The 26,968-nt window shown below is 24.5% G+C and overlaps 7 protein-coding genes across 13 annotated transcripts; 4 read left to right on the top strand and 3 right to left on the bottom strand.

Annotated features, from left to right (window-relative positions):
- Nucleotides 1–393: 393 nt before the first annotated feature.
- On the bottom strand, nt 394–2,703 carry LOC122710629 (galactokinase-like). 3 transcript variants are annotated; one of them, XM_043928600.1, is made up of 6 exons: nt 2,381–2,703; nt 1,692–1,878; nt 1,472–1,614; nt 1,104–1,401; nt 727–1,013; nt 394–614 (listed from the first exon to the last, which is right to left on the bottom strand). In XM_043928600.1, the coding sequence occupies exons 1-6, from the start codon at nt 2,540–2,542 to the stop codon at nt 429–431; spliced, it is 1,263 nt and encodes a 420-aa protein (XP_043784535.1). In that variant the 5' UTR covers nt 2,543–2,703; the 3' UTR covers nt 394–428. The 3 variants fall into 3 exon arrangements, with proteins under 3 accessions (XP_043784535.1, XP_043784538.1, XP_043784537.1); XM_043928603.1 differs by having other exon boundaries at nt 452–627; XM_043928602.1 differs by having other exon boundaries at nt 452–614; nt 692–1,013.
- Nucleotides 2,704–2,829: 126 nt separating this feature from the next.
- Nucleotides 2,830–5,623, top strand: LOC122710625. Its single transcript, XM_043928591.1, has 9 exons — nt 2,830–3,075; nt 3,424–3,610; nt 3,736–3,871; nt 3,939–4,156; nt 4,234–4,294; nt 4,394–4,522; nt 4,682–5,017; nt 5,101–5,183; nt 5,301–5,623. Exons 1-9 carry the CDS (start codon nt 3,039–3,041, stop codon nt 5,425–5,427), a joined length of 1,314 nt encoding a protein of 437 aa, XP_043784526.1. The 5' UTR covers nt 2,830–3,038; the 3' UTR covers nt 5,428–5,623.
- Nucleotides 5,624–5,840: 217 nt separating this feature from the next.
- LOC122710630 ((E3-independent) E2 ubiquitin-conjugating enzyme UBE2O) lies at nt 5,841–14,416 on the top strand. Of its 3 annotated transcripts, XR_006345963.1 has the most exons (10): nt 5,841–6,667; nt 6,924–7,097; nt 7,162–7,320; nt 7,377–8,030; nt 8,112–8,322; nt 8,423–8,606; nt 8,687–10,671; nt 10,787–11,152; nt 13,267–13,665; nt 14,241–14,416. XR_006345963.1 is itself a non-coding variant. In XM_043928604.1 (9 exons), the coding sequence occupies exons 1-8, from the start codon at nt 6,446–6,448 to the stop codon at nt 11,143–11,145; spliced, it is 3,948 nt and encodes a 1,315-aa protein (XP_043784539.1). In that variant the 5' UTR covers nt 5,841–6,445; the 3' UTR covers nt 11,146–11,152; nt 13,267–14,209. The 3 variants fall into 3 exon arrangements, 2 of the variants coding, with proteins under 2 accessions (XP_043784539.1, XP_043784540.1); XM_043928604.1 differs by lacking the exon at nt 14,241–14,416 and having other exon boundaries at nt 13,267–14,209; XM_043928605.1 differs by lacking the exons at nt 13,267–13,665; nt 14,241–14,416 and adding an exon at nt 11,397–12,691.
- A 427-nt stretch (nt 14,417–14,843) lies between these two features.
- LOC122710660 lies at nt 14,844–17,374 on the top strand. Its single transcript, XM_043928640.1, has 3 exons — nt 14,844–14,991; nt 16,956–17,039; nt 17,110–17,374. Exons 1-3 carry the CDS (start codon nt 14,949–14,951, stop codon nt 17,268–17,270), a joined length of 288 nt encoding a protein of 95 aa, XP_043784575.1. The 5' UTR covers nt 14,844–14,948; the 3' UTR covers nt 17,271–17,374.
- Nucleotides 17,375–17,617: 243 nt separating this feature from the next.
- LOC122710544 (splicing factor U2AF 50 kDa subunit) lies at nt 17,618–23,551 on the bottom strand. Of its 3 annotated transcripts, none has more exons than XM_043928456.1 (8): nt 23,401–23,551; nt 22,383–22,612; nt 22,033–22,293; nt 21,797–21,947; nt 21,646–21,701; nt 18,334–18,615; nt 18,006–18,170; nt 17,618–17,931 (listed from the first exon to the last, which is right to left on the bottom strand). In XM_043928456.1, the coding sequence occupies exons 1-8, from the start codon at nt 23,420–23,422 to the stop codon at nt 17,800–17,802; spliced, it is 1,299 nt and encodes a 432-aa protein (XP_043784391.1). In that variant the 5' UTR covers nt 23,423–23,551; the 3' UTR covers nt 17,618–17,799. The 3 variants fall into 3 exon arrangements, with proteins under 3 accessions (XP_043784391.1, XP_043784392.1, XP_043784393.1); XM_043928457.1 differs by having other exon boundaries at nt 21,809–21,947; nt 23,401–23,550; XM_043928458.1 differs by lacking the exon at nt 23,401–23,551 and adding an exon at nt 23,103–23,325.
- A 307-nt stretch (nt 23,552–23,858) lies between these two features.
- On the top strand, nt 23,859–25,270 carry LOC122710651 (ankyrin repeat domain-containing protein 40-like). Its single transcript, XM_043928629.1, has 3 exons — nt 23,859–24,214; nt 24,399–24,685; nt 24,832–25,270. The coding sequence occupies exons 1-3, from the start codon at nt 24,042–24,044 to the stop codon at nt 25,176–25,178; spliced, it is 807 nt and encodes a 268-aa protein (XP_043784564.1). The 5' UTR covers nt 23,859–24,041; the 3' UTR covers nt 25,179–25,270.
- A 74-nt stretch (nt 25,271–25,344) lies between these two features.
- On the bottom strand, nt 25,345–26,718 carry LOC122710659 (ribosomal L1 domain-containing protein 1-like). Its single transcript, XM_043928639.1, has 3 exons — nt 26,477–26,718; nt 25,726–26,291; nt 25,345–25,598 (listed from the first exon to the last, which is right to left on the bottom strand). Exons 1-3 carry the CDS (start codon nt 26,716–26,718, stop codon nt 25,411–25,413), a joined length of 996 nt encoding a protein of 331 aa, XP_043784574.1. The 3' UTR covers nt 25,345–25,410.
- Between the last annotated feature and the right edge of the window lie 250 nt (nt 26,719–26,968).

A 26,968-nucleotide genomic window follows, 5' to 3' on the forward strand; every position in this document is an offset into this window, starting at 1 on the left:
AAATAAAAACTTTTCAGTACTAAGAATATATGTAATACATATTAATGATAAGAACAAGAATATATTAAATATATTAATTTTAAATATTATAAGAAGATATATTATGAATAAAAACTATATTATGAATATTGTATCAAAAGGGTCTATTATAATTATATAAGATTATGAGATATGTATATAAATTTATAGATGAATATAAATTTATATAATTTATCAGTAGCATTTTTTATATACATGCATTATTGTACATGCAATTTAAAAGTTATTATATAACATATAATAATATGTAATATTTTATATTATTTCAAAAAAAAATTAACAAATATTAAAATTTGTTTAAGCATTTTATTTTAAATCTTATATGATATACTATAAAAAAAAATCAAAATTTTTAAGAGTATATCACTTTTTTTTTAAATTAAAGAGAGTTAGTTTAATATAAGTGTAAAAATAAAGTTTGAGTTTTTTTTTATTATATCCATTTTATTTGTAAACATGAAACATATTGTTGCAATTAGATGATAATTTTTTACTATCATATTCTTTAATTTTTGTCTAAAATTCTTGCACCCATTGCAGGTTCTGCTATATAAAATGTTGCATTTCCAGAATATCTGTAACAAAATACTATATATAAATATCATTATCAAATTCAAAAATTATAAAAGTGTTACAAAAACAACAATCTAACTTTGTTTTCATATGATTGATTGTTTGATCAATTACATCTTTTCTTAATAATGTTACTGTACATCCTCCAAAACCAGCACCAGTTAGACGGCTTCCTAAAACTCCATTTATTTCTCTTGCTGCTTTTACTAAAGTGTTCAATTCAACTGAAGAAACTTCATAATCATTTTTTAAAGAATCATGACTTTCATTCATTAACTGTCCAAATTTTTTGATATCTCCCTTTTCAAGAGCTTCTACAGCATCAATTGTTCTTTTAATTTCTGTGACTACATGACGAGTTCTTTTTATCATTTCTTCAGGTACATTTTGTGATTTTAAAACTAAAAATAAAAAAAAAATATAAAATATCAAAATTTAATAAAAAAAAAATATTTTTGTTTTTTTTGATATAATTACATTCTTTAATTTACCTTGAATATCATTCATAGATACTTCACGTAAACTTTTTTTATTTAATCTTTTTGCAACTTCATAACAACAATCTCTACGTTCACAATATGCACTTGAACTTAATTTATGAGGTGCATTAGAATTAGTAATTAAAAAGATATAATCATTTATTTTTGATATAGGTATTTGTTTAGTACTAAGATCTTTGCAATCAAGAAGAAGAGCATAACCTTCTTTGGCCATCACAGAAATAAATTGATCCATGATGCCGCATGGAACTCCAGCAAAATCATGTTCAGCTTGTTGACAAGCTAATGCCTAAACAACACTTCTAATAAATTTTTCTGTTTTAATAAAATTAAAATTAAAATAAATAATGCAATTATACTTTATCTTCTGGCTTTTCTGATTTTATACCAGTTAATGCTTCCAAAAATGTATAAATAGCAACTTCCAAAGCAGCTGAACTACTTAAACCAGCACCAATTGGTACAGTAGACAAAATAATAGCATTAAAAGGTGGCACATCACCTAGAATTAACATTATATAATATTATATTACTTTATTATCTTTTATTAAAATAAATTCAAATAATAAACAAACTGACAAATAAAATTTGCTACACATCCTTTTACATAATTAGCCCATTTTGGTTCTCCAGGTTTTATATTTTTACGAGAATTAACTTCAAATTCAGTATGATTTTCAGAATTAACTATATCATTAAGAGAAACAATTTTACATTTTTTTCCATTGCTAAGTTTTCCCACTACAAGTGTAACCATGGGCAATGCCTATAATATATTAATTATGCATTATTGGTATTTATTTAAGTGCCAATATTATTTATTAATATTTTTTAAAAAGTTTAATAGCTGTTCAATTAAAAAATATATTTTTCAATGAAAATAAAATGATTCTTAAACTCTATTTGATTAAATATAAAGAAATAATAATATTACAATAATTATAATAATTTTTAACAATTATCATTCAAATTTATCCAAAAATTAATTTTTTATTAATATTCTATTATTTGTTTAATATTTTCATTAATAAATTAAATTTTAATAATAATAGATTAATTAAATTTTTAAATTAATAACATAAGAAATAAATATTTAAAGAAATAATTAATGTGTTGCCGATATTAGTAATGTGAAAAATTATTTTTTTCAAGCAATAGCTTATTATATGAAAAAATTTTTTTAATTTTTGTATATACATTAAATTATAAAGCGCAAATTTAATTATGTAAAAAAAAACTAATATTTATATAAACATCAATAATTTTACCATGGGTAAAACAAAACCTTCATTATAATCTGTATGTTCTCCGATTAAATTCACACGACCGGGTGCACATACACAAATATTCGCATTATCTCCAAATTCATTTGCAAAAGCTTCCAAAGCTTTTGATTTTATTTCATTTATGTCAGGCACAATTGTTGCCATTTTAACTAATTATTCTAAAACTATTTATATTTAATGACACTTAACACACAAAATTCATGCAATTAAATTTTTATATTAAATTTTTAATATTATTTATTCTTCTAATTCAAATATAACTTAATTTTATATAATACATAGAATATTGAAAATACGAATATCTATTATACTTCAAATAAATAAAATTAATATATCAAGTATTTGTTATATCTATTAATTTTATTTATGTGTGCCGTTTGCTTGTAAATGTAAATTTTATCTTTTATAATAATGCAAGTATTCTACGTATTATATATATATATGTATAATATCATTATAAATAAAATACATTCAGTAAACGTGACGTTTGAAGTATAACAAATATTCTTTTATATTGTTAAAACAATAATATATAAATAAGTTAATTGAAAATGATATTTCTTTTGATCGTTAAGAATTTCTGACTAGTTTATTTAATAAAGATTATTGATGTTTGACAATAATTCAAGTTGATAATGCCATGACGGTCTCAAATCCCCTTATTAAAGAATTGAAAGGTAATTAATTATAATATTTTTGTAGGTTAGAAAATTATTTCAGCAGTAAGATTATTATAATAAATAATAATATCTTTTCTATTAATTATTTATATTGAATTATAAATATTTTCATTTTTAAGTTTTGATATCTGACATCTAAAATTATTATATTATATAAAAAAAATAATCTATTTTATAATGATTTCTTGTTTTTTATTTTATATTTCGTTTTAATAAGATTTATATTAAATTTTTTAAAAATACATTATATTTTTTATTCTTTTTTTAAATTTTAAAATTAAACAATTAGCATTATAATGAATATTTATTATTATTAAATTAATTATTAAAAGAAACAATTTTCAGGTTGGACAAAGAAATTAACTGAAAGTGACATTGAAATTGATGAAGAAAACAAAGATCTACCTTTTTTTTATAAAAGTTTAGAAAAATGTTTTCAAAAAGGAATATTGATGCGTTTAAATCCAATAGGTTTTCCAAAATTACCTGATGCTTGGTATTGGTTGGAAGAAATTGCAGAAAAACATTTTAGGTTTGAAAAAACATAAAAAAGAAAATTTATATTATATATTATATTTTTCATATTATTATAATATTTAAGAAATAAAATATTTATATTAAATTATAAATATTTATATTAAATATTTATTATTTTAGTTCTTGTTGCACTTATTCTTTGGTTGTTGAACAAGTGAAAAAAAATCCAAAAGTTTATACACCTACTGGACGTCTTAGGCTTTTAATTAAAACATGTTTGATACGAAAGTGCCTTCATATGCCAGTTGAAATGTTGGTATGTATATTTTTTTATATTACAAAATTAATTTCTTAACATAATATTTTTAATTAAAATTTCATAGGTCAGAACACCATTAATGTCTACTGACTATTATGATAGAAACAGTATTCTGGGAGATAATATTCTTGGAGAAATATTTTTATCAGTATTACTGCAAAGCAGTAAATTAAATTTTAAATTGAATTTACGAAATTGTAGTTTTTTAGATGAATCTTGGCAATTACCAGAATGTGTGGCTTTGGAATTAGTACCATGTAAAAGTTTAGGTATTTCTGTATGGTAAGAAATTAACATTTGTAAAGATAAATTATCAGTAATTATTCATTATAGATATTATGAATCTTGTATTATTGCAGTTTTACAAAAGGAAGAGCTTTAATAGTTAACTTGGATAAAAATTCTGTGGCTGCAGAAGATGTAATGAACACAATTTTTTAAATTTTTATAACATTATTATTATTATTTTTTAATATAATTTTATTTAAAATATTAATTTTATTTAATTTTTATTTTTAGGATAAAGTTGAAATTGGAGATATTTTAGATGAAATAAATGGAAATGCTATAACATCTAATACTAGAGGACAATTACGTAAATTTATGAAAAAAACTGTAGGTCAACCAGTCTGCCTATATGTAATTAAAGTATGTATATTAAAATATATAATAATAATATTATCTATATAAATATTATTTTCTATATTAATATTATCTATATAATAATAATATAATACATACAATAGTACATATATATAATACATCTTATTTAATAATTCATACAATAAATAATTAAATAATTTTCAGCATCGTAATAAAAAAACTTATGAATTGTATGCACCAATTGTTCATCTTATAAAAAGTTCAGGTATTGAAGGTTTAAAAAAAATTTTAAAAAGATTTAATTCTGAAATACAAGATGAGAATGAAAAAACTGAAATAACTAAATCAGAAAATAAATCATTGAATGCTGGTTTCTCTGTTAAATATTGTGGTTCTATATACATTGGTACAAAAGGGGATGTTAAACAAATAGAAAGAGCAATTTTGCAAGTATTAAAGTCAGAAGAAATAAAATCAGTGCCTGTGAAATTTGAATGTCTGGAACTAGGAATTAGAGTGACTCAAGATTCAAATGACATGGTATGTAAACAATTTTTATCACATATAAATATATAATATATAGTATATAGTATCATAATAATATATTTTATTTAAATGTTTAGGTGATATGTAAACAAAGTTACATGGAAATTTCATCTTGTGGTCGTACAGGAAACATTCCTAATTATTTTGCATTTATTTCAGGGTAAAACAAATATTTGTTTTAATATAAGCAATAATAATTAACATAATTTTGTTATATTAATATAATAATTAAATTTTATTGTAATATTTATATTAATATATTTTTTATTTACTTTAGAGATACTAATTGCAATATAGCAACTAAATTTGATGCATATGTATTTTATCATCAAAATGAAAATGAAGTGCAAACTATATTACAAAGTTTGGGTCAAGGATTTCAACGCACTCATTTTGCAGTTTAATTTAAAAAAATTATTTTACATGAAATTATTCTTTAATGATATAATCAAACTTTATGTAATTAGACATTTCTAGCATATTTTCATTCATTCACATATCTAGTCAACTATTAATGAATTGTATTTTTTATTTATTCTAGTCCTTAAGAAATTTCCCTCCCTAATAAAAAATGTTCATTAGAATTAAGTGATTTCTTTTAAAAAATAAATAAAATTGGATGTTTCAATTATTAGAATAAAATAAGAAATTGATATTATATATATTTTTTGATTAAATACATAATTGTATGTATTTAATTAAATAAGATATTTTTATTATAATTTAAATATTTCCTTTAGAATAAAAAAATAAATTATTAACATAAACATATTTATTAGATAATCAAGCCTGTATATATACAAATAATTAAATAAATTATATATATATGCGTGATTGAATTTTATATTTTTGTACATAAATCTTAATTATTTAAAAAAAAACAATTTTTTTTTCATGAAAGCCGAAGATTAATTTGTATCATTTAGAATGGCATGCATATATTACATATACATATATAAGAAATATATATGTATATATACATATAACCTCTTATGTTGTGTTTGTCAAATTGAAGCTGCTTCCAAACAAGATAAATTTATCAACTACCTTTTTACATACATGCATGCTAATACATATATATATATTTTATACGCGAACTATACATATATACATTATAAATGTATATATACATATATATATATATATCTTAATAAGAAATTAAATTTAATTTTATTTTGACAGATGCTTTGAAATGACGATTGAGGAATGAACAATTCTCGATTTGAAACAAGTCGATAACAACTCGATCGGTGAGAACAATCAAAAGGCATCTCAAATCGGTGGATTTTAAGTCGGGGTTGGGGTCGGGTTCGGGGTCGGAGTCAAGTTCCTTGCTTGCGACGTGCGCCGTAACCGTTGCGCCGTGTAACCTTCTGTCAGCCGTCGTCGGCAGAGAGCGAGTACTCAGTGATTAGAGGAAAGATGGCTACGAACTTTGGCGTAGAGTGCCAGTACTTTTACGAAGATGTTGTCTATCGTGTGGATAAGAAAGGAAACGTTGTGTTTGGAATCGTTATGGAAAATGACGATCAGGATTTATCCGAAGAAAGTTCTGACAGCGAAGAGAGCCCGAAAAGAAAAAAGGGCGAGATTCGCGTGGTCTGGCATCCCTCCGGTGTCGAGGAATTGGTCAGCTCAAAAAAGGTATTTAATATTTAATATGATAAGAAAACATTTCTCTTAAAAATAACAGATTATATATTAAATGATTTTTAATATTTTATTATGTCATTTCTCTTCTTTTATTGTATTTGTTTTTAATTTTATGCAAAGCGACACCTGTCATGCCAATGATATCTACAATTGAATGTTACGTTCAAATTTGAATCCATATTTGATATAATAACGGTGATTTTTCATTGTTATAAAAGTTACTTTTTAATTTATTTTTTATTTATAGGTACATTTAGCAGACAGAACACTTATGCCAGGAGATGTTGTACGTCGAATGATTAAAGGAAAGGATACACAAAGAGGATATTGTAGAGATATTGAGCTTACTGCTTGTGTTCAAGTGATTGGTACTAAACAAGTCCTTACCAATATTAGGAGTGAAGATTTAGTTCCTTTGGAAGTATGTAATCGTGCATTTATAATGCTTATTTTACTATAAAATTAACTCATACATTTATCTATAGGAATTTGCAACAGATATAGCTGTTTGTATGGATTCATGGGTTGGTGGTATAAAAATGGCAAATTTTAAATTATGGCTTACTACACCTGATGGATCTCGTTGCGTTATAAATGAAACAGATTCTCGTGTCTTAGGACAATTAGAGGAGAGACGTGACAATGTAAGAATCAAATCCAGAATAATTGTTTGATCAAAAATACAATAAAAATTTTTTAGGACAATGATTTTCCTCATTCTTCTGAATTTTATCCTGGTCAAAGTTTATGGGGACCAGTTCACTGCCTAGAAGATGCACAATGGATTACATGTACAAAAGAAATGAAAGCAAAGAGAAAATCTAAGCCACAGAAATTAACAAAAGTAATTGTAGAAAAGGTAGAAACAGATTGGGTAGGAGTGCATTGGCAGTGTAGAGCATATTCAAAGGATGGTGCTTGGTCAGATCAAGCTCAGCCAAAATTTGTAGTTCAAGGAGAAAATTTGAAAAAATTAAAATTATTGAATGTTTTTGAACCATCTACTGTGCAAGTAGGGGATCGAAATTTCTATGTGATTAAAGGTGATGAAAATGTCATTACAAGAGAACAATGGAGAAAGCAACAAAGAGACATTTTTCAAGTTCCTAAACATAGTCCAAAGAAAACACGTCCAAATATCAGTGTTACAAAGCCAGCTGAAGATAAAAAGAAAGAAAAAGACAAAGATAAAGTTAATGAACAACAAACAGAAGAAAATGCTCATAATAATATTAATAATTTACAAAATATAACAAGCAATAATACCTTAATGCCTCCAGTACAAAATCAGAATACTGAAAGTTCAGATGATTGGGATACAGAAGATACTGGATCGCAAAGCGATAGTGCTTCAGTAAGATTTTTTCAATTAAATTTTTTTAAATTGTTATACAATTTATAATAAACTTAAAAATTAATTAATATTATTATGTAGGTATCCAGTGGATGTTCCAGTATGTCATCTATGGGTAAAAAGAAAAAGGGTCCAGCTTTAATGACAAAGGTATTAAAGAAGAAGAAGCTTTGTAAAGCAAGAAAAAAAGTTCCACCAGTCCCACTAATTGCAGGAACTAAAATTGTTGTTGAAACATTATCTACAAGTACAAAAGCTAATGTTGTATGGCAAGATGGTTCAGTAGAATTTGGTAAATTTTATAAATCTTTTTTCTTGTATATGATTTTTTCTCATTATTTGTTATATTTTTTAGTAATATAAAATTTGTATAACTTCTATTTCTATTTTAGGTATTCCATCAACACAACTTTATCCAATTCATCATTTAGATGATAAAGAATTCTTCCCAGGTGATTTTGTAGTTGATCAAAAAGAAGAATCTAGAATGTATGGTGTAGTTCAAAGTGTTGACCATCAAGGTAGAACAGCTAAAATAAAATGGTTTAAAACATATACTTCTACTCAAAGTCCCCAGTAAGTATTTACAACTAATATATTCTTAATTGAATCAGTTTTATTAAAAAAAATATTAAAACCACATAAATATTTTGTAGACCAACTTTACTAGAAGAACGTGAAGTTAGTGTATATGATTTAAAAGATCATCCAGATTTTCAATATAGACCAGGTACATTAGTAATTCGAATAGCTAATTTTGAAGGTGAAGATGCTGGTTGTACTGCTGGTCAAGTTCTAGATAATTATCCAGAAGGACGAGTTAAAGTGTGGTGGGTTGATGGACATGTAAGTATGTGTTGGCCTCAAGATTTGTATAAAGTAGGTGAATATGATAGTGACGAAGGAGAACTATGGGACGATGTATCATCTGACGCATCATGGGAAACAGAATTGGAAGATTGCTTTATCGCTGATACAGATGGTACAGAACAAACAGAATTAGAAAATATAAAACCAAAACTGGCCGCACACATCGAAAAAGCTCGCATTGCAATGTCTAGATTGGAAGAAATTTTTACTCAAAATCCTTCACTTCAAACAACTGAAGTTATGAGAAAATTATTAGAAGTTTATAAAGATTGTCGATACATGGATAAACTTATGGGTACTTCTTTCTTTCACGAATGTCATTTTCAAGGACTTCTGGAAAGAGTTCGAGAACGTGGTCGAGCAAATGTAGCACAACGCATGGCGGATCAAGTAACAAGATTATTTACACATAAATCTGATGGATCGGAAGAAAATATAGATAAAAACAGTACAGAAAATTCTAATAATGTAGTACAATCAGGAAGTAATCTTTGTGAAAAAATTATTACTACTGTAACAGACATGACAGAATCTACGGAAAATAAAAACGACGAAATTACCAATAAAAAAAATATAAAAGATGAAGAATCAATTGATCGTTTATTTATTAACGTTAATCCTAATCCTGAGGATTCTGGATTATATTCTGCAGAAAATTCAAAGAAAGAATCGGGTTCTAGTGAATCAAGTGGAGAATTTCTACTTAGCGAGGATGTAAATAATGTACCTGATCGTTCAGTAGAAAAATCAGAAACGAGTAAAATTTCCAAGTCTCAAATGCATATAACGAGTTCTCATGTAGCTAGTTCTCAAGTTTGTGTTAAATTATGTACTCTAATAAAAGCACAACTCGTATTGGCGCATGCAGAAGTTTCTAGACGATTCGGATTATCAAAGATGTCATTATCTGATGCTGAAAAGGGATCGTCACCTCTAAAGAAACAAAAGAAAGAAGAAGAAAAACGTATAGAATTGTTACAAGAACCATCAGAATGTTCCATAGAAATCCCACCACCAGTATATGCAGAAGGGGAAGGATTTTCTATAGAAGAGACTGCACCAGATAGTCATAAATTTAAATTAACAATGTTTCAGCCTACAGATCCTACAAACTTTTTCAGAACTGTTTCTAAAGAATTAAAGCTTTTGAAGAGTTCTCTTCCACCTGGTATATGGGTAAAAGGATTTGAAGATAGAATAGATTTGTATTCTGTAATGTTTCGTGGACCTGAGAAAACACCATATGAAGATGGTCTTTTTCTTTTTGATTTTCAATTATCCGCTGATTATCCTGCTGCTCCACCACTTTGCCATTATATTTCTTACTGTAATGATAGGTTAAATCCTAATCTATACGAAGATGGTAAAGTATGCGTAAGTTTACTCGGAACTTGGTCTGGTCGTGGAACAGAAGTATGGACAAGTTCTTCAACTTTATTGCAAGTTATAGTCTCAATTCAAGGCCTTATTCTCGTACCCGAACCATATTTTAATGAAGCTGGATTTGACAAACAAAAAGGTTCTCAACAAGGAAAAGAAAATTCAAGAATGTATAATGAAATGGTTGTATTGAAATTGGTTCAAGCTCAAACTAAATTATTACAACATCCACCTCCTGTATTTAAAGATATTATCATTGAACATTTCAAGAGACATGCAAAAAAATTACTGCAACGTTTAGAATTGTGGATGGAAATTTCTGAACAACATAATAATCAACATCCATTATCTCCAGTAACACCTACTACTTTTAAACAAATATCTGATGTTGGTATGTTGCAATTCCTTTTTTTTTTTTTCTTAATTAATCTACATTAAAATATCCAGTACTTTTAATAGTTTTTTTTTAAATAAAATATAATAATAAATTCTTATTAATGTTTTAGATAACAAAATTTTACCAGAATTTCCATTAATACCAGCATCCAGAGGTTTCTGTATAACACTCCGTAAAACTTTAGCTACATTCAAAGAAGTATTGATTAATGAAAATATTATAGAAAGAAACAGCGATATATATGGTTGCGAAAATTTGAAAGAACAAACAAAGAATGAGAATTATGAAACAAATAAAATTGCTGATAATAACATAGTGGAACATAGTAGTAAAAAAAGAAATGAAGAAAATAAATTAACTCCAAACGGTAATCTATCGAAGGACCGTATTTCATCTTCCTCGACGAATATTTGTTCTACGCCATTAAGTGAAACGAAGAAAACTACGTCGGATCATACTATCAGCTAGCCACAAGGTAAACTTAAATTTAAACTTAAAAATTTAGTTCGTAAAAGATATACGATTATTCGGTAATATAATAATTTATTATATATATATATATATATATATATAATATATGTATATATATATGTATATACATATATATATATATATATATATATATATACATATGTACATGTATTAAAGATATGTTCAATGATGTTCGCGGTATCTATTTATTAATAACACCACTATTAACCAGCGATAACTTTTAACAGAAATGCCGCTGTCATTGCTCCGCAGCTAGAGATACGTAACGTAATAAATGCGATCAGATAGGCACGTATGAGCAAATAAGAACTTGTTCTTGTATACAATTTCGTAAATTTCTGAATATATATATATAAAACTTAATTTATGTGATGTTATATAGAATATATAATAATAAAAACATATTATATATAATATATAATATTATAATATTTATGAATATAAAATTAATATTTGGCCACGGGATAAAAATATATACGAAATATCTTACATATATTTAATTCTCTAATTCTGCAATGAAAATAGAATAGCGTTTTTGCAAACGCAATAATAAACTTGACTGAATTATTAAAAAAAGGAAACATGAAGAGAGAAAATAATTTCAAGTATATATAATAAACGAAAAAACATTATCACTTTATAAAAAGTGATAAGAATTAAAATGGAAAATAAAGTAACCAGTAGCAATACGTTGAGCCAACATAAGAACACTTTGCAATAGAGTTTAAGAAATATGATAATAATAGTTATTAATTCTAAATGCATTTCAATGAGTATTCTTCGAGTAATTCGAATAATAACTTCAACTAACTTATAAACAAAAATTCATTAAAATATTCTCAATTATCTTAAAAACCATTATGCCATCCAATAATACAATATTTCAAATGAAATTACGAAATGATTTTGATTGCATATAGGTTGTAGCTTAGGCACAAAAGATTCGTATTTAGATGAAAAACCTATGACAAGTAATGTCCAATGTTATAGACACTTCTAATGTAGGTAAATTATAGGAAATTATTAAATGTTCTATTATCTAAAAAATTTTTCTTTATTGGTAATTTGTTTCGTATATTTGTAGAAAAAATTGTCTTCGCGAACTTTTTTTTTTTTTTTTTGATATGTCATAAGTAATTCAATAATAAAATATTTAATATTGTTATGAATAATTGCGGAGAACATTAGTACTTATATGATATAAGTCTTTTACAGTATTATTTATATTTATTTTTGTTTAATTCTATATTCTTCAATATAATATAGAATATGCCTGTTTATTACGTATTTCTGTAAATTTTAAAATGAATGCATACTATTGGAAATACGAAACTTAATATCCATGAAATGGAATTATGCATTCTAAAAAGGCACGCAACGAAGTAATTGAAGAACGATCAACGTGTTAAGAATAATAACATATATTTATTTTCTTATACTCGATATTATGTTATAAAATCTTGTTTTATTTATATTATTATGTTTTATTTATTCTTTGTAGTAAGAAAAATCCAAAAATGTGTGTAGAATTTAAAATAATTATTTGTGTATAACTGCCGTATTATTTTGTTGAATAAGTAAAATTTCATTGAAAAATTTGTTTTTAAGTATGATTTACTTCCTAGTACATTTGTATATTTATAAATTGCATTTTTTCCTTTATTTCCATGTTTATATTTATATATCAATAAATGAATAATTTTTGTTACTAGGTAATGTTTAACTCTATTAACTAATTATCTGGCAATATAAATTAATACATTTTATTGATTGTTCAAATAATCATTTCTTTGTGATATTTTTACGGTACCGGATATGTACAGTATATGCGCGACTAAAACATTAATGCACAAATTCATATTCTATAGTCGTGCGAAAGTATAATTAGTTTGGAAAAAATCGAGTTTACGTGTTAATCATATACGTTTCATATATATATTTAACGATTTATTTTTTCGTGAAATATTTGTGAAATATATTAATAGCACGGAATTTGCGTGTTAATGAAGAATATGCGATCACATAGTACTGTACATGTCGAAGTGTATCTCTTCTGCAATAAATCAGCAGATTTGATATTCTTCGACCATATTGCAGTGTCGTCAAGCAATTGCCTTAAAGTGCGGCGACTTTGGAATTCTTGCGCCAACAGGGTGCACTCGAGACGGGTACAGAGACGAGAAAATAAAAAAAAAAAAGAAAACATATACTTTACGCGAAGGTTTTCTTGAAATTATATGGTGCTGAATACATAAATATGAAAAATATGAGAGGAAAAAGATCACAATGATACCAGGGAAACTACACTTTCTAGAAAATAAAAAATGGGAGAGAGAATGTATTAAGTAAAAAAATAGCTAAACTAGATGAAGAAAAGAACTGGAAGGAAAAAAACGAGTATTGCCGTTTAAGGCAGAAAGGAGCTTGTTATTGTGAAACGTGATGTTTTTGGAAAGCCTTGTATATGTGCCAGCTATTTCAATTTACATTTTGATGGTAATTATATTCGTAAGTTGCATAGAGCTTTATTTTCGCCGTAAATTACTTTAATATTATATAAAAAAGAAAAAAACAAATGCAATATATTTAATTATTCGAGTCAGCATATAAAACGTCGATACCAACATTTTAAATGCTGTTTCGATATCATGATCCTTTGAAACGCTTTTATAAAATATATTGCACCATTTATTTTATAAATTTAATTTATAGATATTATTAAAGATAAAATTTAATTAAATTTTACATATTTAAAATAAATATTTCAAAGGATTAATAAACAATTACATCAAATATCACACAAGATGTTCACTTTAATTATATAATATTTGTTATTTGATATTATATCCAATTTTATGTCATTTTATTTCATATATTATTAGGGAAAGGATAGTTCTTTCATTTCATATTTAATTGAAGATTTTTTCACGTTGGTATCGGCTAATCTAATATTACAACGATCTTGTAATGAGTTTAATACTTGTAACTCAGTTTCCTTGATTTTTATTTAATAAAATATCAGTATGCAATTAAAAAATATTAATTGACTATAAATTTTTTCTGTTTGATAGATCCTACCCATACTCACCTGAATCTTCGACCTGCACTCCCGATAATCTGCTTTATATCCGAACCGTCAAATTCCAAAATATATTCTGGATTTCCACATTTCTTTAGACTATTATTCAATATCAAGCAGAAAGTTTAATTGTTAATATTTAAATAGTCTTAAATCAATAGTGTACAATGTCGGATTAAGTATTTTATATAAACTGTGTACATACATTATATTATGCGTGTATAAATTTATTTTAACTAAACTTTTGTTCTCTTTTCATATTTATTTAAATAATTATTTATAATTTAATTTTTTATTTTTTTTATTATTTTTTATCTTCGTTTATAGAAGAATTAAAATAAAATCTGTAATAAAGATGATATAATTAAATATTTACTTATACAAAAATAATTATTCAACAATTTATAATATTTGTTTGCAAATAATAAATTGAAATTTTTAATTAATAAAGTTATGTTTAAAACTTTAATAAGTGTTCATATAAAAAATTTCTTTTATCATTTGTGAAAAAAAAGATAAGATTTCTACTTGTTATCAATATTTCTTATCATTACGTTGATTCACACGTTTATATCCATATCTTTACTTTACTCTATACGTGATTCGAATATTATTCATCTAGATACTCTACCTGTGTTTTGAATAAAAGTGTTTTTAATCGTATTCGTTTTTTTAACGTGTATATTTTTAATTAAAAAAAATGTGTTCCAAAAAATTATTATGTTATGTTACTATTGGTCTACGTAAGTATATATATTAAATTATATTGTATTTCAAATATAATATCCTTAAAATTAAAATTATATATTATTTATAAATAATAATTGCAAATATCTATATCAATATATTTCTGTGTTTATTATATCTTAAATTATATTTTACTAAATTTATATAAAAATATAAAACTAAAATTCAATTAAAAATCTTCATTAAAATCTTATATATAACATATAAAAATAGCAATTTTTATTTTTTTTTTTTTTTAGTATCATCTTTTTAAAAAGCGTTCAAACTTATTTTACATTATTATTGATAGCAAAATGAATTAGTTTGTGATCTTTAACTAAACGGCAAATTTTATGATAAACTAGATGACAAATTTAAGTATTTTTTAAAAAAATAGTGTTATTACATAAGTAAAAAAAATGCTGATACAAAAATATAAAATAGATCAAAAATATAAATATGGAATACATTTTTTGTCCCATGCTTCGGGATTTTAAAATTTGATTTATAATAAAATTACAATTTTATTAATAGTGGATTAAAATTATAAAATTATAATATAATAAAAAATAAATGAAATATTATAGTTTAAATTATAGTTATGATTAAACAATTGTGTACATTTTAAAATCGAAAATATAATATATATATTTTTTTATATTAAAAATTAACATCCATTGTAATTTTGAAAAAGAATCGATACAAGTGTGTTCAAATATTCCATATTTATTTCTTCTGTGATCCATATATCAGAAGTAAATAAAAGAAGCAAATAGTTTCAAAAAGTAATAGGATAAAAATATTAAAATTAATTAGTGTCTCCAAAAATCTCCAGAGTATAAATAAAAGAAAAAGTAACAAATAATAGAAGAAGAATGAAAATAGGATAAGAATTAACAATATTAAAGACTAATTTTTGAATAATAAATACATTTTTTTGAATAAAAAAGTAAGAATTACGGATTAACGCCATCTCACGTTTAGATCATCGAAGTTTTGACTTGTTATTAGTATAACAGAATATGCAAAGAGGTATTCGAAATCGCGTGACGTTACATCAAGAAAAATAATATTATGTGAAAAAACAAAAAATATTTCATTCAATTCGAAGATATCATAGAAAATTCATTAATTATTTGTTTTCTTTATAATATAAAATTCTTTTCCATTAATTATTTATTATATTAATGATTAATAAATTTATAATAAATTAATTATAAATTATCAATAATCATTTATAAATAATGAACGGAAAAGAATTTTACAAAAAAATTAATACAGGAAACTTATCTGAAGTTTTAACCTTAAAATGCGAATTTTAAAATACAAAAATTTTGAGTAGAATACTTAATGAATTTTCCATGTGGCATTCTCAAATTATTTGGAAATATTTTTTGTCCTTCTCGCATAATATTATGTTCCTTATAACATCACGCGAATTCAAACACCTTGCATATTCCATTATGCACATCGAAGCTTCGGTTATCCAAGAAGTTTATCAAACATGAGATAGTGCCGATAGCCATTTCTATACTATTTTTATTCTTCTACTATTTCTTGTCTTTTTTTTTATGTATTTCACTTATGATATTCTGGAGATGGAGAATATTGATTTCAATATTCTATTTTTTTTATTTTTTTGTCTTTCTTCCATTATTTATTCTTTTATATTTTACAAAATATATGTATTTAAAAGACAGTTCCAATTAACTATCGAAAACTTGCAAGAAAAAATAAAATATTTGTCTCGTATCATTTTAATAATGAAATATTTTTATTTTTTACCAAATTTTTATAAAATCATTCATATTTTGTTCCTTATATTGAATATTATTATATTAAATGTATAATTTTTATAATTGTATATTAGCAAAACTAGTATATAATTTAATATTATTTATATATGAATAATTTCATAAATGTATGTTTTAAAATGTATGTTTTAAAAAATAATGTATTTTAAATTATTCATTTTGAATAGTAATTATGGGAATCTTTATGGATGGTGTCGAAGCGAGACGTAAAATTTTGAAAGGTCGAAAAACAATTACGAGACGTTATTATTGTAAGTAAAAATGATAATAAAAGAGTCTAGAAAAAATAATATATATTAATAATAAAATCAAATTTTTTAGGGGGAACCGTAATACCAGCATGGTCCATAGTACTTTTGATAGGAATCAGTATGTTACTTGCCGGTGGTGGACTTTATGTATTATTACAAAAATTTGTAGTTGATAATGCTGAGATTGAAGAAAGTCATTCATATCAACCTGCATTACAAAATGAAGCTTGATTTATATTAAATGCACACAACATTATTATTAGTGCTTATTGTATCATTCTTATACTTCAACATAAATCAAATATTAAAATATTAAAATATTTTTACAGAAAAAATTTTATATAAATATATTGACAATTCATTATTTATTTTTATGTAATTCTGCTTTAACAATAGTTCATTTTTTTTAACTATTATATATGATTAGTTTATTTTTGTTACTATTGATTAAAAAAAAAATGATACCTCTATTTATACAATGGTATCTTTTATATTATTTCTTTTTTCTTTTTTTTTATTAGCAATTTTATAAATTATGAATTACTTTTATATGGTTATATTATCGAAAGATACGTAAATTACAACAATTACAATTACCATTTAATGCATGTATGATTGAAAATCAATTACATTTCATTTTGTACATTTTGATAAAAGAGAATTATTAATTTTTGGACTCATTAGATTATTATTCGTTTAATATATATATTATACACTGGAGTCAATTAGTAATTAGTATGAAAGAAAAAAAACCTATTTTTTAAAATTCTCTGCGATGATATTTGTCAGGATCAAAATATGATGTTACAACAACGCGATTATTGAATTTTCGTCCTGTTAGAGTCTGCTGTGCTTTCTGACAATCAATCACGCTATTAAATTCGACAAATACCTATAACATAAAAATTTTGTTAATACATTATTTAAAATTAAAATAAATTAAAATATTTATATTGAATAACATACTTTCCCACATCCAGGTACATCAACTCCTTCTATAGGTCTGGGTATTTCCACAGATCGAACCACACCATATTTATTACATTCTTCTTTGATGTCTTCTAAAATATCTTCATATTCTTCTTCTTCCATTAATTCTTCTGGTGTTACCATATTTAGCAAACAAAGAACCTATATATAATAAAATATTTTTTTTAATTTTTTTAATTATATTTTTTAATTTTTTATGATATAATTCAAAAATCATAATTTAATACAAAGATAGACAAATATAATATAAATATAAATACATAATATAATATGCAAATGTAGATTATAATTTAAATTATTTTACCTCAGTAGCAGGTCCACTTGTGCCCACCATTGATAGTCCAGGCACCTGAATTTGGACTGGAGCTTGTGCACCAATCATTGGATTCTTGGCACCAACACTAGCTCGTTGAACAATAAGTTTCTTGTCTCCTAACTGCATTCCATTTAATCCAGCAATTGCTTGATCAGTCATTGATACATCAACGTATTCGCAGAATGCATAACCCTTGGATAGACCTGTAGCTGAATCCTTTACTAGATTGAATGCTCTTAGTTGTCCAAAACTCATCAGTAACTCCTTCACCTGTATTGTAGAAATTACATTACTTATTTAATCATATAATATTAATATAAATTCATGATAAACTATGCAACTTTTAAATCTACTTATAATTTATATTTATTATAAATTTTATATTTTTCAATATAATTAATATATAATATTAATATATATATTTTTTACTATTAAAATGTAATAATTATGATAATTAATAATTTAACATGTTTACTGCATATCAAAAATATGAGATTTAACTATGTATTATTTTAAATAGATTTTAAATATCTTAAAAAGTTATGATCTAAATTAATTAGACATTATAATAAATTAATTTTTATGAGAACGTCTAAATATAATCGTAAATATAATTTCATTTTTATAATACTCCAAAATTTTAAAAAATGAAAAATTTTATATACAAATTTTAATGTACACAAAAATATAATGTATATAAATAGTATAATAATAATATAATAATATAATACAATATATATTGTAAATAATACGAGAAAAAATAAAATTATATGATTTAAATACAAGTATATAATATACAAATATACAAAAAAGTATACAAATATACAAATATAAATATACACATTATATATTATGTAATATAATCAAAATTTCATAATATTATAAGATTTCATATAAAGTAAAACTTATTTATATTTTATACAAATTATATACAATACATTTGACAACTTACTTAACATATGTGTAACTTACACATATACATAAAATTTTAAATGTGATTAACAAAAGGATATCTTGAATTAAATATATGATATACAGATAATCATGTTAAATATAATTATATATTTTATTTTATTTGTTAAAATTAAAATATAAAATTAATTTATATTCAAATTACTAAATTATTAAGATTAAATTTAATTTGAAATTTAACAATTTTTAAGAAATTAAATTATATCATATGAAAGTTGCATAATCCAAAAATAATAAATTTTTTATAAAAATGCATAAATTATATCTCAAGAATTTCATTTATCATTTTCATTTAATGTCTTTCTTACATACAAAAGTTTTACTCCAGTCTGGAACAGATCTCAATGTTTTGAATATTCTTGCTCTTCAAATGTGGATTTTCCTTATATTTATATTAATTTTCTCTTCAAAAAACATGTACCTTAAGATTACTTACGTCTTTCCATTTCCAAGAAGTACTGAAAACTCTGAAGCAGAGATAACAGCATGTTGCATTCATAAAAACTTATACATCCTCATATTTGGAAATCAAAACTTTCAAATAAATATAAACTATGTAATTTTATCACAAGTTTTCATAATCAATTCAATTTTTTCAAGACATAAAATGTAACCTAACATATCTTAAAATATCTAAGAAATTATATACTATCAAGGCATTCCAATGAAGAACCCATTAGAAAACCATCATATATATATTTGGATATACATATACTACATATATACACTATAATATTTAGAAGATTAAATTATTACTATTTTAAATAATTACAGAAATAGTAAGATTAATTCCTATTAAAAAATCTCCAAGAAATCAATCAACATTCCCTATCATGTTATTAATCCTTGTGAGTAAGCAACACGCTATTATCAATAAAAAACTATCCAATTAGAAAACGCACCATTTACTTAGAAGAACCAAGATCTTCAGAAAGGGGGCTGCAAAAATCGCATAAGCCCAATACGAAGGCATGAAAATGATATAAGTACTTGCCTCGAGGGACTGGGCTAGCCTCTCTCCAGGCAGTGTGGTATTTTGTCATGTTCAGTAGTAGTAGTAGTGGTAGAAGTAGTGGTAGAAGTAGTGGTAGTGGTAAGCAAATGCTTTTGATCGGCGCAACCCTAAGCTAAGAAATGGGGAGAAAGGGCACTGGTATCAGTCCACAGTTACTATATAATAACCAAATGGTTATATTTTTTGTGATTGTATTATTCCAACAATGTATCACTTTAATATCACATTATTAACTTTTCCGACGTTTTTTTCACATTTACCGACTTTTATTTTTCTTACTTTCTCTTTGCACTTTGTCTTTGTATTAATGCACATTACTGATACTCGAACACATAAGTTCGTTCGCGTAACCTGTAAACGTAACAAGGCACAAGGACGAAGAGCTGTAAAGCCTGTAAAAGCCTGTAAAGAAAACAGCTGCAAGAGAAAAGATACTCCTGAAAAGAATAGATGCCAAAAGACTTGGAGCTGTTACCAGATGCACATAAGATTATGTGTTGACCCTGTAATCCCATCAAGACAAAAAACAAAAAAACTGATATGCTAGATAAAATTGATTGATTCGTCTGTTATAATCCTAAAAAATCTTTTTGTATATAATACCACTAGATAAAATCAAACTCATTCTGTAAGAGTGAAAATATGAAGAACTTTCACTTTTAAAGTGATTTTTGCCTAACAATTTTGCATATTTGTTTTGAGTGTAACTACTCCTCTTCTCCCCTCCTATCCCTTCCTTTTTCAGTCACTTATTGAAAAATTTCGTATTCCCTTGGCTGGGTCCACGATGTTCCTAGAAATATTGTAAAAGAAATACGACTGCTGCGACTGCATACCATCTGAATGCTGCAACGCCTCTAACCAATGCCCTAACCACTATCTAATCATGGTATTTTGAGAAGAAATACGAGATGAAATTCTACCTTAGACTTGACCAAACAAACAAATGGAATTGGAGCCACCTAGCTAAATAAAACCTAATCAACGCTGGAATCCAATGGATACACATACATACCTCTATGGCATTTGGGCAGATGATACCATCTTCGAAAGTTTGATCTCCGCTAAATAGCTAAATACCTATGTAATAATTTAATCCTTTGGTATAACTCACAATGCTGAGAACTAGCATATGTTTAAAGTAATCCTACAGCATTGTTATTACAGCAATGCAGTTGTTTTAATCTCTGATGTCCTTTGTATGTATACTTAATATATTAAATTTTTCATGAAAAATAACAGACATCAGTGAATAAAAACTGCTTCCAAAGGTGTGCAATTAACGAAACTGTGTTATAGACTTGTTTGCATACCTGTTCCTCATTCAAGTAATTGGGTAAACCACCAATGAAGATCTTGTGAGGAGAATCTATAAAAATAAAATATTATATTATACATTACATAACATAAAAAATAAATATTTTAAATATATATAAAAATATAAAAAGTATGTATACAACATACCGGGAACCGTACCTGGCACGTTCATACTTGGATTATCAGTCATTCCTGGCATTGGCTGATAATCATGTGGTCTTCTTATTTTTAAGCTTTGTCCTTTGAAGTTGATACTATCAAATGCCATAGCTTGTGTTGTTTCATCTATTGAACGGAACTAAAACGATTTTTATGAATACTTTGTTATGGAATTATACAAATTATAAATTTCAAAATTGATTCTCAAGTAAATTTTGTTATACCTCTAAGAAAGCAAAGTTTTTATCTAAATTGATCTGACATGCTAATACTGGATTTCCAGCAGCTTGAGCAAGACCAGATAGATGCATTTGTTGATTAAAAAACTCCATCATTTCTTCTTCAGTCACACCAAATGGAATGTTTCCTACATAAAGTCTCCTTGCTTGACGAGTTATTGTACTGCCAACAACTGGTACAGCTGCTTGCGGTGTATCTGCCACAATGTTTGCAGGTATTTGTCCTGCAGCTTGCATAGCTTTATACTGTTATAATTATAATTAAAATTGAATAGAAATTTCCACAAAATTTGTTTTATTTATAATTGCAATAAAGTTTAACATATCAATTATACCTGCAAAGGAGTAATATGTTCAAATCCAGGTGGTGGAACATCCCAATAAAGAGATGCTTTTCTTCTTCTAGAACTTCGACTTTTTTTAGGTGAACTACTTCTTTTTCTATCTCTTCGATCTTTGGAACGCGAACGAGAACGTTTTCTACGATCTCTACTACGAGATCTGTGTCTTCTATCACGATCTCTGTCCCTATCCCTATCCTTTTCACGATCTTGACGGTCTCGATCTATAGAAATATACAAAAATTACATAAAAAATACATAAAAATTTATATTATATATTTAATATAAATAAAAAAACTATACTATACTTTTAATGAAAGTTTATGATTTGTAAATGTTTTAATAGTTTGCAATACATTTTTTAATAAAATTATTTTATTTAAAAAATTAATTTTAATATATATAATCTTAAATATTAAATCTTATAATTTTATGCATATATATGAATAACTCCTAATTATTATCTATATAATTTATTTATAACATATACATATATATCACACACATAATAATGTAACAATATATAATATATATATATATATATATACTATATATATACTATATATATATCTGTTATTTAAATCTAAAAAATCAAAATTACAATCTCAAAAATCATGAACATTTTCCTAAAGAAATAAATAATCAAAATCAATAAGATAGTGCAAACTTATTAAAATGATATATTATTTTCTATAAATATAATGAAAAATGTACCCATAAGAATAATCTTCGTAGATGCTTATTTTCAGGTTATCGATAAATTCACAAGATCTTGCAAAAAATATTCAAATGTTATCTTATTCGTTAAAATTAATTAAATGTTTGATGGTTTAAGATTTTCTCAGAGTTATTAAAAGAGCACGCTTCAAGATATGTTTACTATTCTCGTGAATGTTTCTCCGGCCATTACAATCATCCACCCGACTTATTTACCTGGCTGTAACGCGGGAACAGTGGCAAAAAGCACAGTATATTTAACAAAGATCTCTAAAAATACCTTTAAAATACTTACCTCCATTATAATCTTCGCCCATTTTTCAATTTATTATCTCAAATACAACTATATCGAAGAATTAATAATATAAATAACAACGAAGCTAACAAATGTCAATTGCTCTTAAAACAAATTTTTATTCTAAAATGGCGATAGGCTAGGTAAAATTTAGCTAGTGGATATAATTATTGTGACAATATCTGTTTCCAGGTGGCGTAAAGTTCAACTGGAATTAATTTCCATTACATTCCATACATTATTGTGATAAATATTTTAATTTATATTAAAACTATATTAAATCTTAATTATTATTATTACTATATCAAATATTACATAATTAAAACATAATTAAAAAATATTCTTAATTAGTCCAAACAAATTTAAATTATTTATAACAATAAACATTGTATTATTCTATTTAACAAAAAATTGAAAATTAAATCAATATTTAATTTTTTAATCCTGAAAAAATTTTAATCTTGAAATAATTTTAAAATTTAAAAATATATCTGATTATATATCTATTACGATTATTAAGATTCTTCTAAATTACCACCTGCGGCGCTTAGATAGCAATCGAGTTTGAATCCCTCAAAGACCTATCATCATTCAAGTAATGCTATTCTTTGTACTTTCAAAATGTCCTAGAAAAACTCGAAATGGAAAAAAATGTGAAACTTGTAGACTTATTTATGAGTTATGATAATATGGAAAATAAAAGAATATTGGAAGAACGATTAAGAAAAGCAGCTTGTGTTGGTGATACTGATGTTGTTCAAGAATTACTTAATTTAGGTGTTGATGTTAATACACGACATTCTGTTAATGGATGGTATTTTATTTTCATAATTTATTATATAAAGTTTTTACATATGTTTTTGAATATAAATTACGTATGCTTTTACATATGTTTTTTAAGTAGATAATATATAAAATATATGATGATAGTAAAAACATATAATGTGTTTTTATTTAAAATGTCAAAACAATAACATAATTAGTATTTCTCCTTTAAGGACTCCTTTACATTGGGCATGTAAAAAAGGCTACTTAGATGTAGCTGCTTTATTGTTAAAAAATGGTGCAGATAAGAATATAAGATCTGAAATTGGAGAAACACCAGCATTTTTATGTACCAATCCACAAATTTTACAGCTTTTAGATATGCCAACTGATTCTCAAAGAATTTTAAGTGAACCAGCAGTTCATAACATAATACCCAAATATATTAAAAATGATTATGTACATGGAACTATAGATTCAGGAATTTCTAAAATAAGAAATAATGGTTTATATCAAGATGGTAAGAAATTTATATTTTGTTATTTATTATTTTGATTTTTATATATAATATTATTAAAACAACAAAATAAAACATATAAATAAATAACATACATTATATATAATTAAAAATATATATATATATATAATTTACATTTTTTATTTTAGAATTGGTATTAAAAATTCGTGTAGCCGATGCTCCTGATCCAGATTTCATAGAAATAGAATTACCACAAAATGATTTATCATACCAAACATTAATTCGTATATGCTGTCAAGAATTGAATATTGAACCTAATCAAATTGTAAAATTAAGAAAACTGCCCAATACTAGGTTGAGAAAAGATGAAGATATTCAAAGACTTCAGAATTTTCAAGAAATAGAAGTCGTCACAAATGCTGTAAACACATATAAATATATTCAAAATACAAATGGTATTTCAAATAACATTCCAACAATGCCAGCAAATGGTTATCAAAGTATTTCTAAAAAAGATCAGACTATTTTATATTAATTATTAGTATTACAAGTAGAATGTTTTTGTTTTTTTTCATATAAGTAGATATAAAAAAATATTTAATTAAAATACATATTATTAAATATATAAAATTTCAAGTGCAATAATTACAAATTTTAAATAGAACAAATGTTTAAGATAATAATAAGTAGAATAATAATTTTTTAACTTTGTTTACTAGATTTAATAAAGTAATATAAAAATAATCAATTTTTTTATTTGTTGAATTTTATTTATTTTGTAAATTTTTCTTTTGAAGAAAGATTCTCTTTTTAATTTTTTTAACAGTAATATCTCCTTCAGGAGTAACAGTTACAGTAGCAATACCAGGTGCAGTAGTTAGTTCTCCTGATACATTATGATATGCTTTTGGTCTTTTAGGTTGCATTACTGGCACATCAACTAAGCATTTATCTTCTAAAACAATATAGAAAAATATATAAATATATATAAAGAAAAATATTGAATATTATTGAATATATATGAATATATTTATATAAATATCATTTTTATAATTAAAATTAAATATAGAATTAATATTTACTCAATGTCATATATATTAGTAGACCAAGACTAATAGATGTTTTAATACGAATAGAACGAATATTAACCCAACCTCCTGGATAATTTTTAGATAAATAATGACATGTTGCTAATATATTTTCTAAAATTTCTTTCTTCTTCATAGAAGTATGCCCAACTTGAACTATATGTGTATCACCATAAGAATGAATTTGCATGACAGTTTTCCTTAAAGCATATTCTATTTCATGTTTTAAATCTTTACTCAACATTCTAATAGATGTTGGCAATTTTCTTTTTTTATAAAATTCTTTTCCCAATAAATGAGATAAATGACCAGCTATTTTTCCATCTACAAGAAAATAATCGTAGGTGCCAACAAGTTTTCTTTTTAATTCATATTGATCATATTCAGTTTTCACTTGATTCATTGGTATTATACTTTTTATTTTTGTACAACCATGTTTGCGTAATAAATTTTCATAATATTCTATTGTTGGTTCATAGTCTCTTCTTCTTCCTCTTTGGAGATCACCAACAAAAAGTGCAACTTCATCATTTGATGATATTATTGAATGTGGTAATAATCTAAAAATAAATTGTAAATAATAAATAACATTTTTTTATTATCATGATTTTTCATAAAAATCAAAAAATATATCGAATATATATTATAGATAAATATATAAATATGCGTTATATTAAATTTAATATATAAAAATAATTTGTTATTTATTTAATAAAATAGATATATTCAAAATGTATGAACTTACATTCTCATAAATCTTCTTGGAGTTTTAGGTACTCTAATACATGTTACTTGCATGAAAATTGGTTGACTTTCATCTTCGAATAATGCATTGTTTGTTTTCAATTTTTCTTCAGTTAAATGGCAAATAATGTTAATACATTGTAATATATGTTCCTTTGATAAATCATTAAAATTCAAACAATCTATATTTTCATTACTATTATTACAATCTTTAACTTTGTCACCTAACATTCTCATTGTCATTTACCTCTTACACGTGCTATTCGCTAGTAACTGAACAATAAAAGAAAGAAAAACTTTTCTTCAAAAAATTTCCTAGCTATTGCCAACCTATATGATTTTATATAAAACTATGTATATAATTAAAACATTTACCGATGTAATATACAAAATTGATCATAATTTATATGATAAGTATAAATTGATTACAATTTTTAAATATTGTGCACTTGTCAAAAAATTAAAAAAGGTACAAAATTTATATAATATATAT

The sequence above is a fragment of the Apis laboriosa genome, unplaced genomic scaffold (assembly GCF_014066325.1).
Source record: "Apis laboriosa isolate Shangri-la unplaced genomic scaffold, ASM1406632v1 scaffold14_cov150, whole genome shotgun sequence".
Taxonomy (NCBI): Eukaryota; Metazoa; Arthropoda; class Insecta; order Hymenoptera; family Apidae; genus Apis; species Apis laboriosa.

Coding starts and splice junctions, on each gene's coding strand:
- LOC122710629 (XM_043928600.1), bottom strand. CDS start 2,542: ATGGCAACAATTGTGCCTGACATAAATGAAATAAAATCAAAAGCTTTG. Junction 1,879..2,380: donor AAGGTTTTGTTTTACCCATG/GTAAAATTATTG, acceptor AATATATTATAG/GCATTGCCCATGGTTACACT. Junction 1,014..1,103: donor ATCTATGAATGATATTCAAG/GTAAATTAAAGA, acceptor TTTTATTTTTAG/TTTTAAAATCACAAAATGTA.
- LOC122710660 (XM_043928640.1), top strand. CDS start 14,949: ATGTGTTCCAAAAAATTATTATGTTATGTTACTATTGGTCTAC. Junction 14,992..16,955: donor TTATGTTACTATTGGTCTAC/GTAAGTATATAT, acceptor CATTTTGAATAG/TAATTATGGGAATCTTTATG. Junction 17,040..17,109: donor AATTACGAGACGTTATTATT/GTAAGTAAAAAT, acceptor CAAATTTTTTAG/GGGGAACCGTAATACCAGCA.
- LOC122710651 (XM_043928629.1), top strand. CDS start 24,042: ATGGAAAAAAATGTGAAACTTGTAGACTTATTTATGAGTTATGATAAT. Junction 24,215..24,398: donor CGACATTCTGTTAATGGATG/GTATTTTATTTT, acceptor TTCTCCTTTAAG/GACTCCTTTACATTGGGCAT. Junction 24,686..24,831: donor TAATGGTTTATATCAAGATG/GTAAGAAATTTA, acceptor TTTTTATTTTAG/AATTGGTATTAAAAATTCGT.
- LOC122710544 (XM_043928456.1), bottom strand. CDS start 23,422: ATGGGCGAAGATTATAATGGAG. Junction 22,294..22,382: donor AACATATTACTCCTTTGCAG/GTATAATTGATA, acceptor TAATTATAACAG/TATAAAGCTATGCAAGCTGC. Junction 17,932..18,005: donor ATGTACCTGGATGTGGGAAA/GTATGTTATTCA, acceptor TTTATGTTATAG/GTATTTGTCGAATTTAATAG.
- LOC122710630 (XM_043928604.1), top strand. CDS start 6,446: ATGGCTACGAACTTTGGCGTAGAGTGCCAGTACTTTTACGAAGATGTT. Junction 7,098..7,161: donor AAGATTTAGTTCCTTTGGAA/GTATGTAATCGT, acceptor ATTTATCTATAG/GAATTTGCAACAGATATAGC. Junction 8,607..8,686: donor ACTTCTACTCAAAGTCCCCA/GTAAGTATTTAC, acceptor AATATTTTGTAG/ACCAACTTTACTAGAAGAAC.
- LOC122710625 (XM_043928591.1), top strand. CDS start 3,039: ATGACGGTCTCAAATCCCCTTATTAAAGAATTGAAAG. Junction 4,157..4,233: donor AGTTTAGGTATTTCTGTATG/GTAAGAAATTAA, acceptor GTATTATTGCAG/TTTTACAAAAGGAAGAGCTT. Junction 5,184..5,300: donor TATTTTGCATTTATTTCAGG/GTAAAACAAATA, acceptor TATTTACTTTAG/AGATACTAATTGCAATATAG.
- LOC122710659 (XM_043928639.1), bottom strand. CDS start 26,718: ATGACAATGAGAATGTTAGGTGACAAAGTTAAAGATTGTAATAATAGT. Junction 26,292..26,476: donor CCAAGAAGATTTATGAGAAT/GTAAGTTCATAC, acceptor ATTTATTTTTAG/ATTATTACCACATTCAATAA. Junction 25,599..25,725: donor ACTAATATATATGACATTGA/GTAAATATTAAT, acceptor ATATTGTTTTAG/AAGATAAATGCTTAGTTGAT.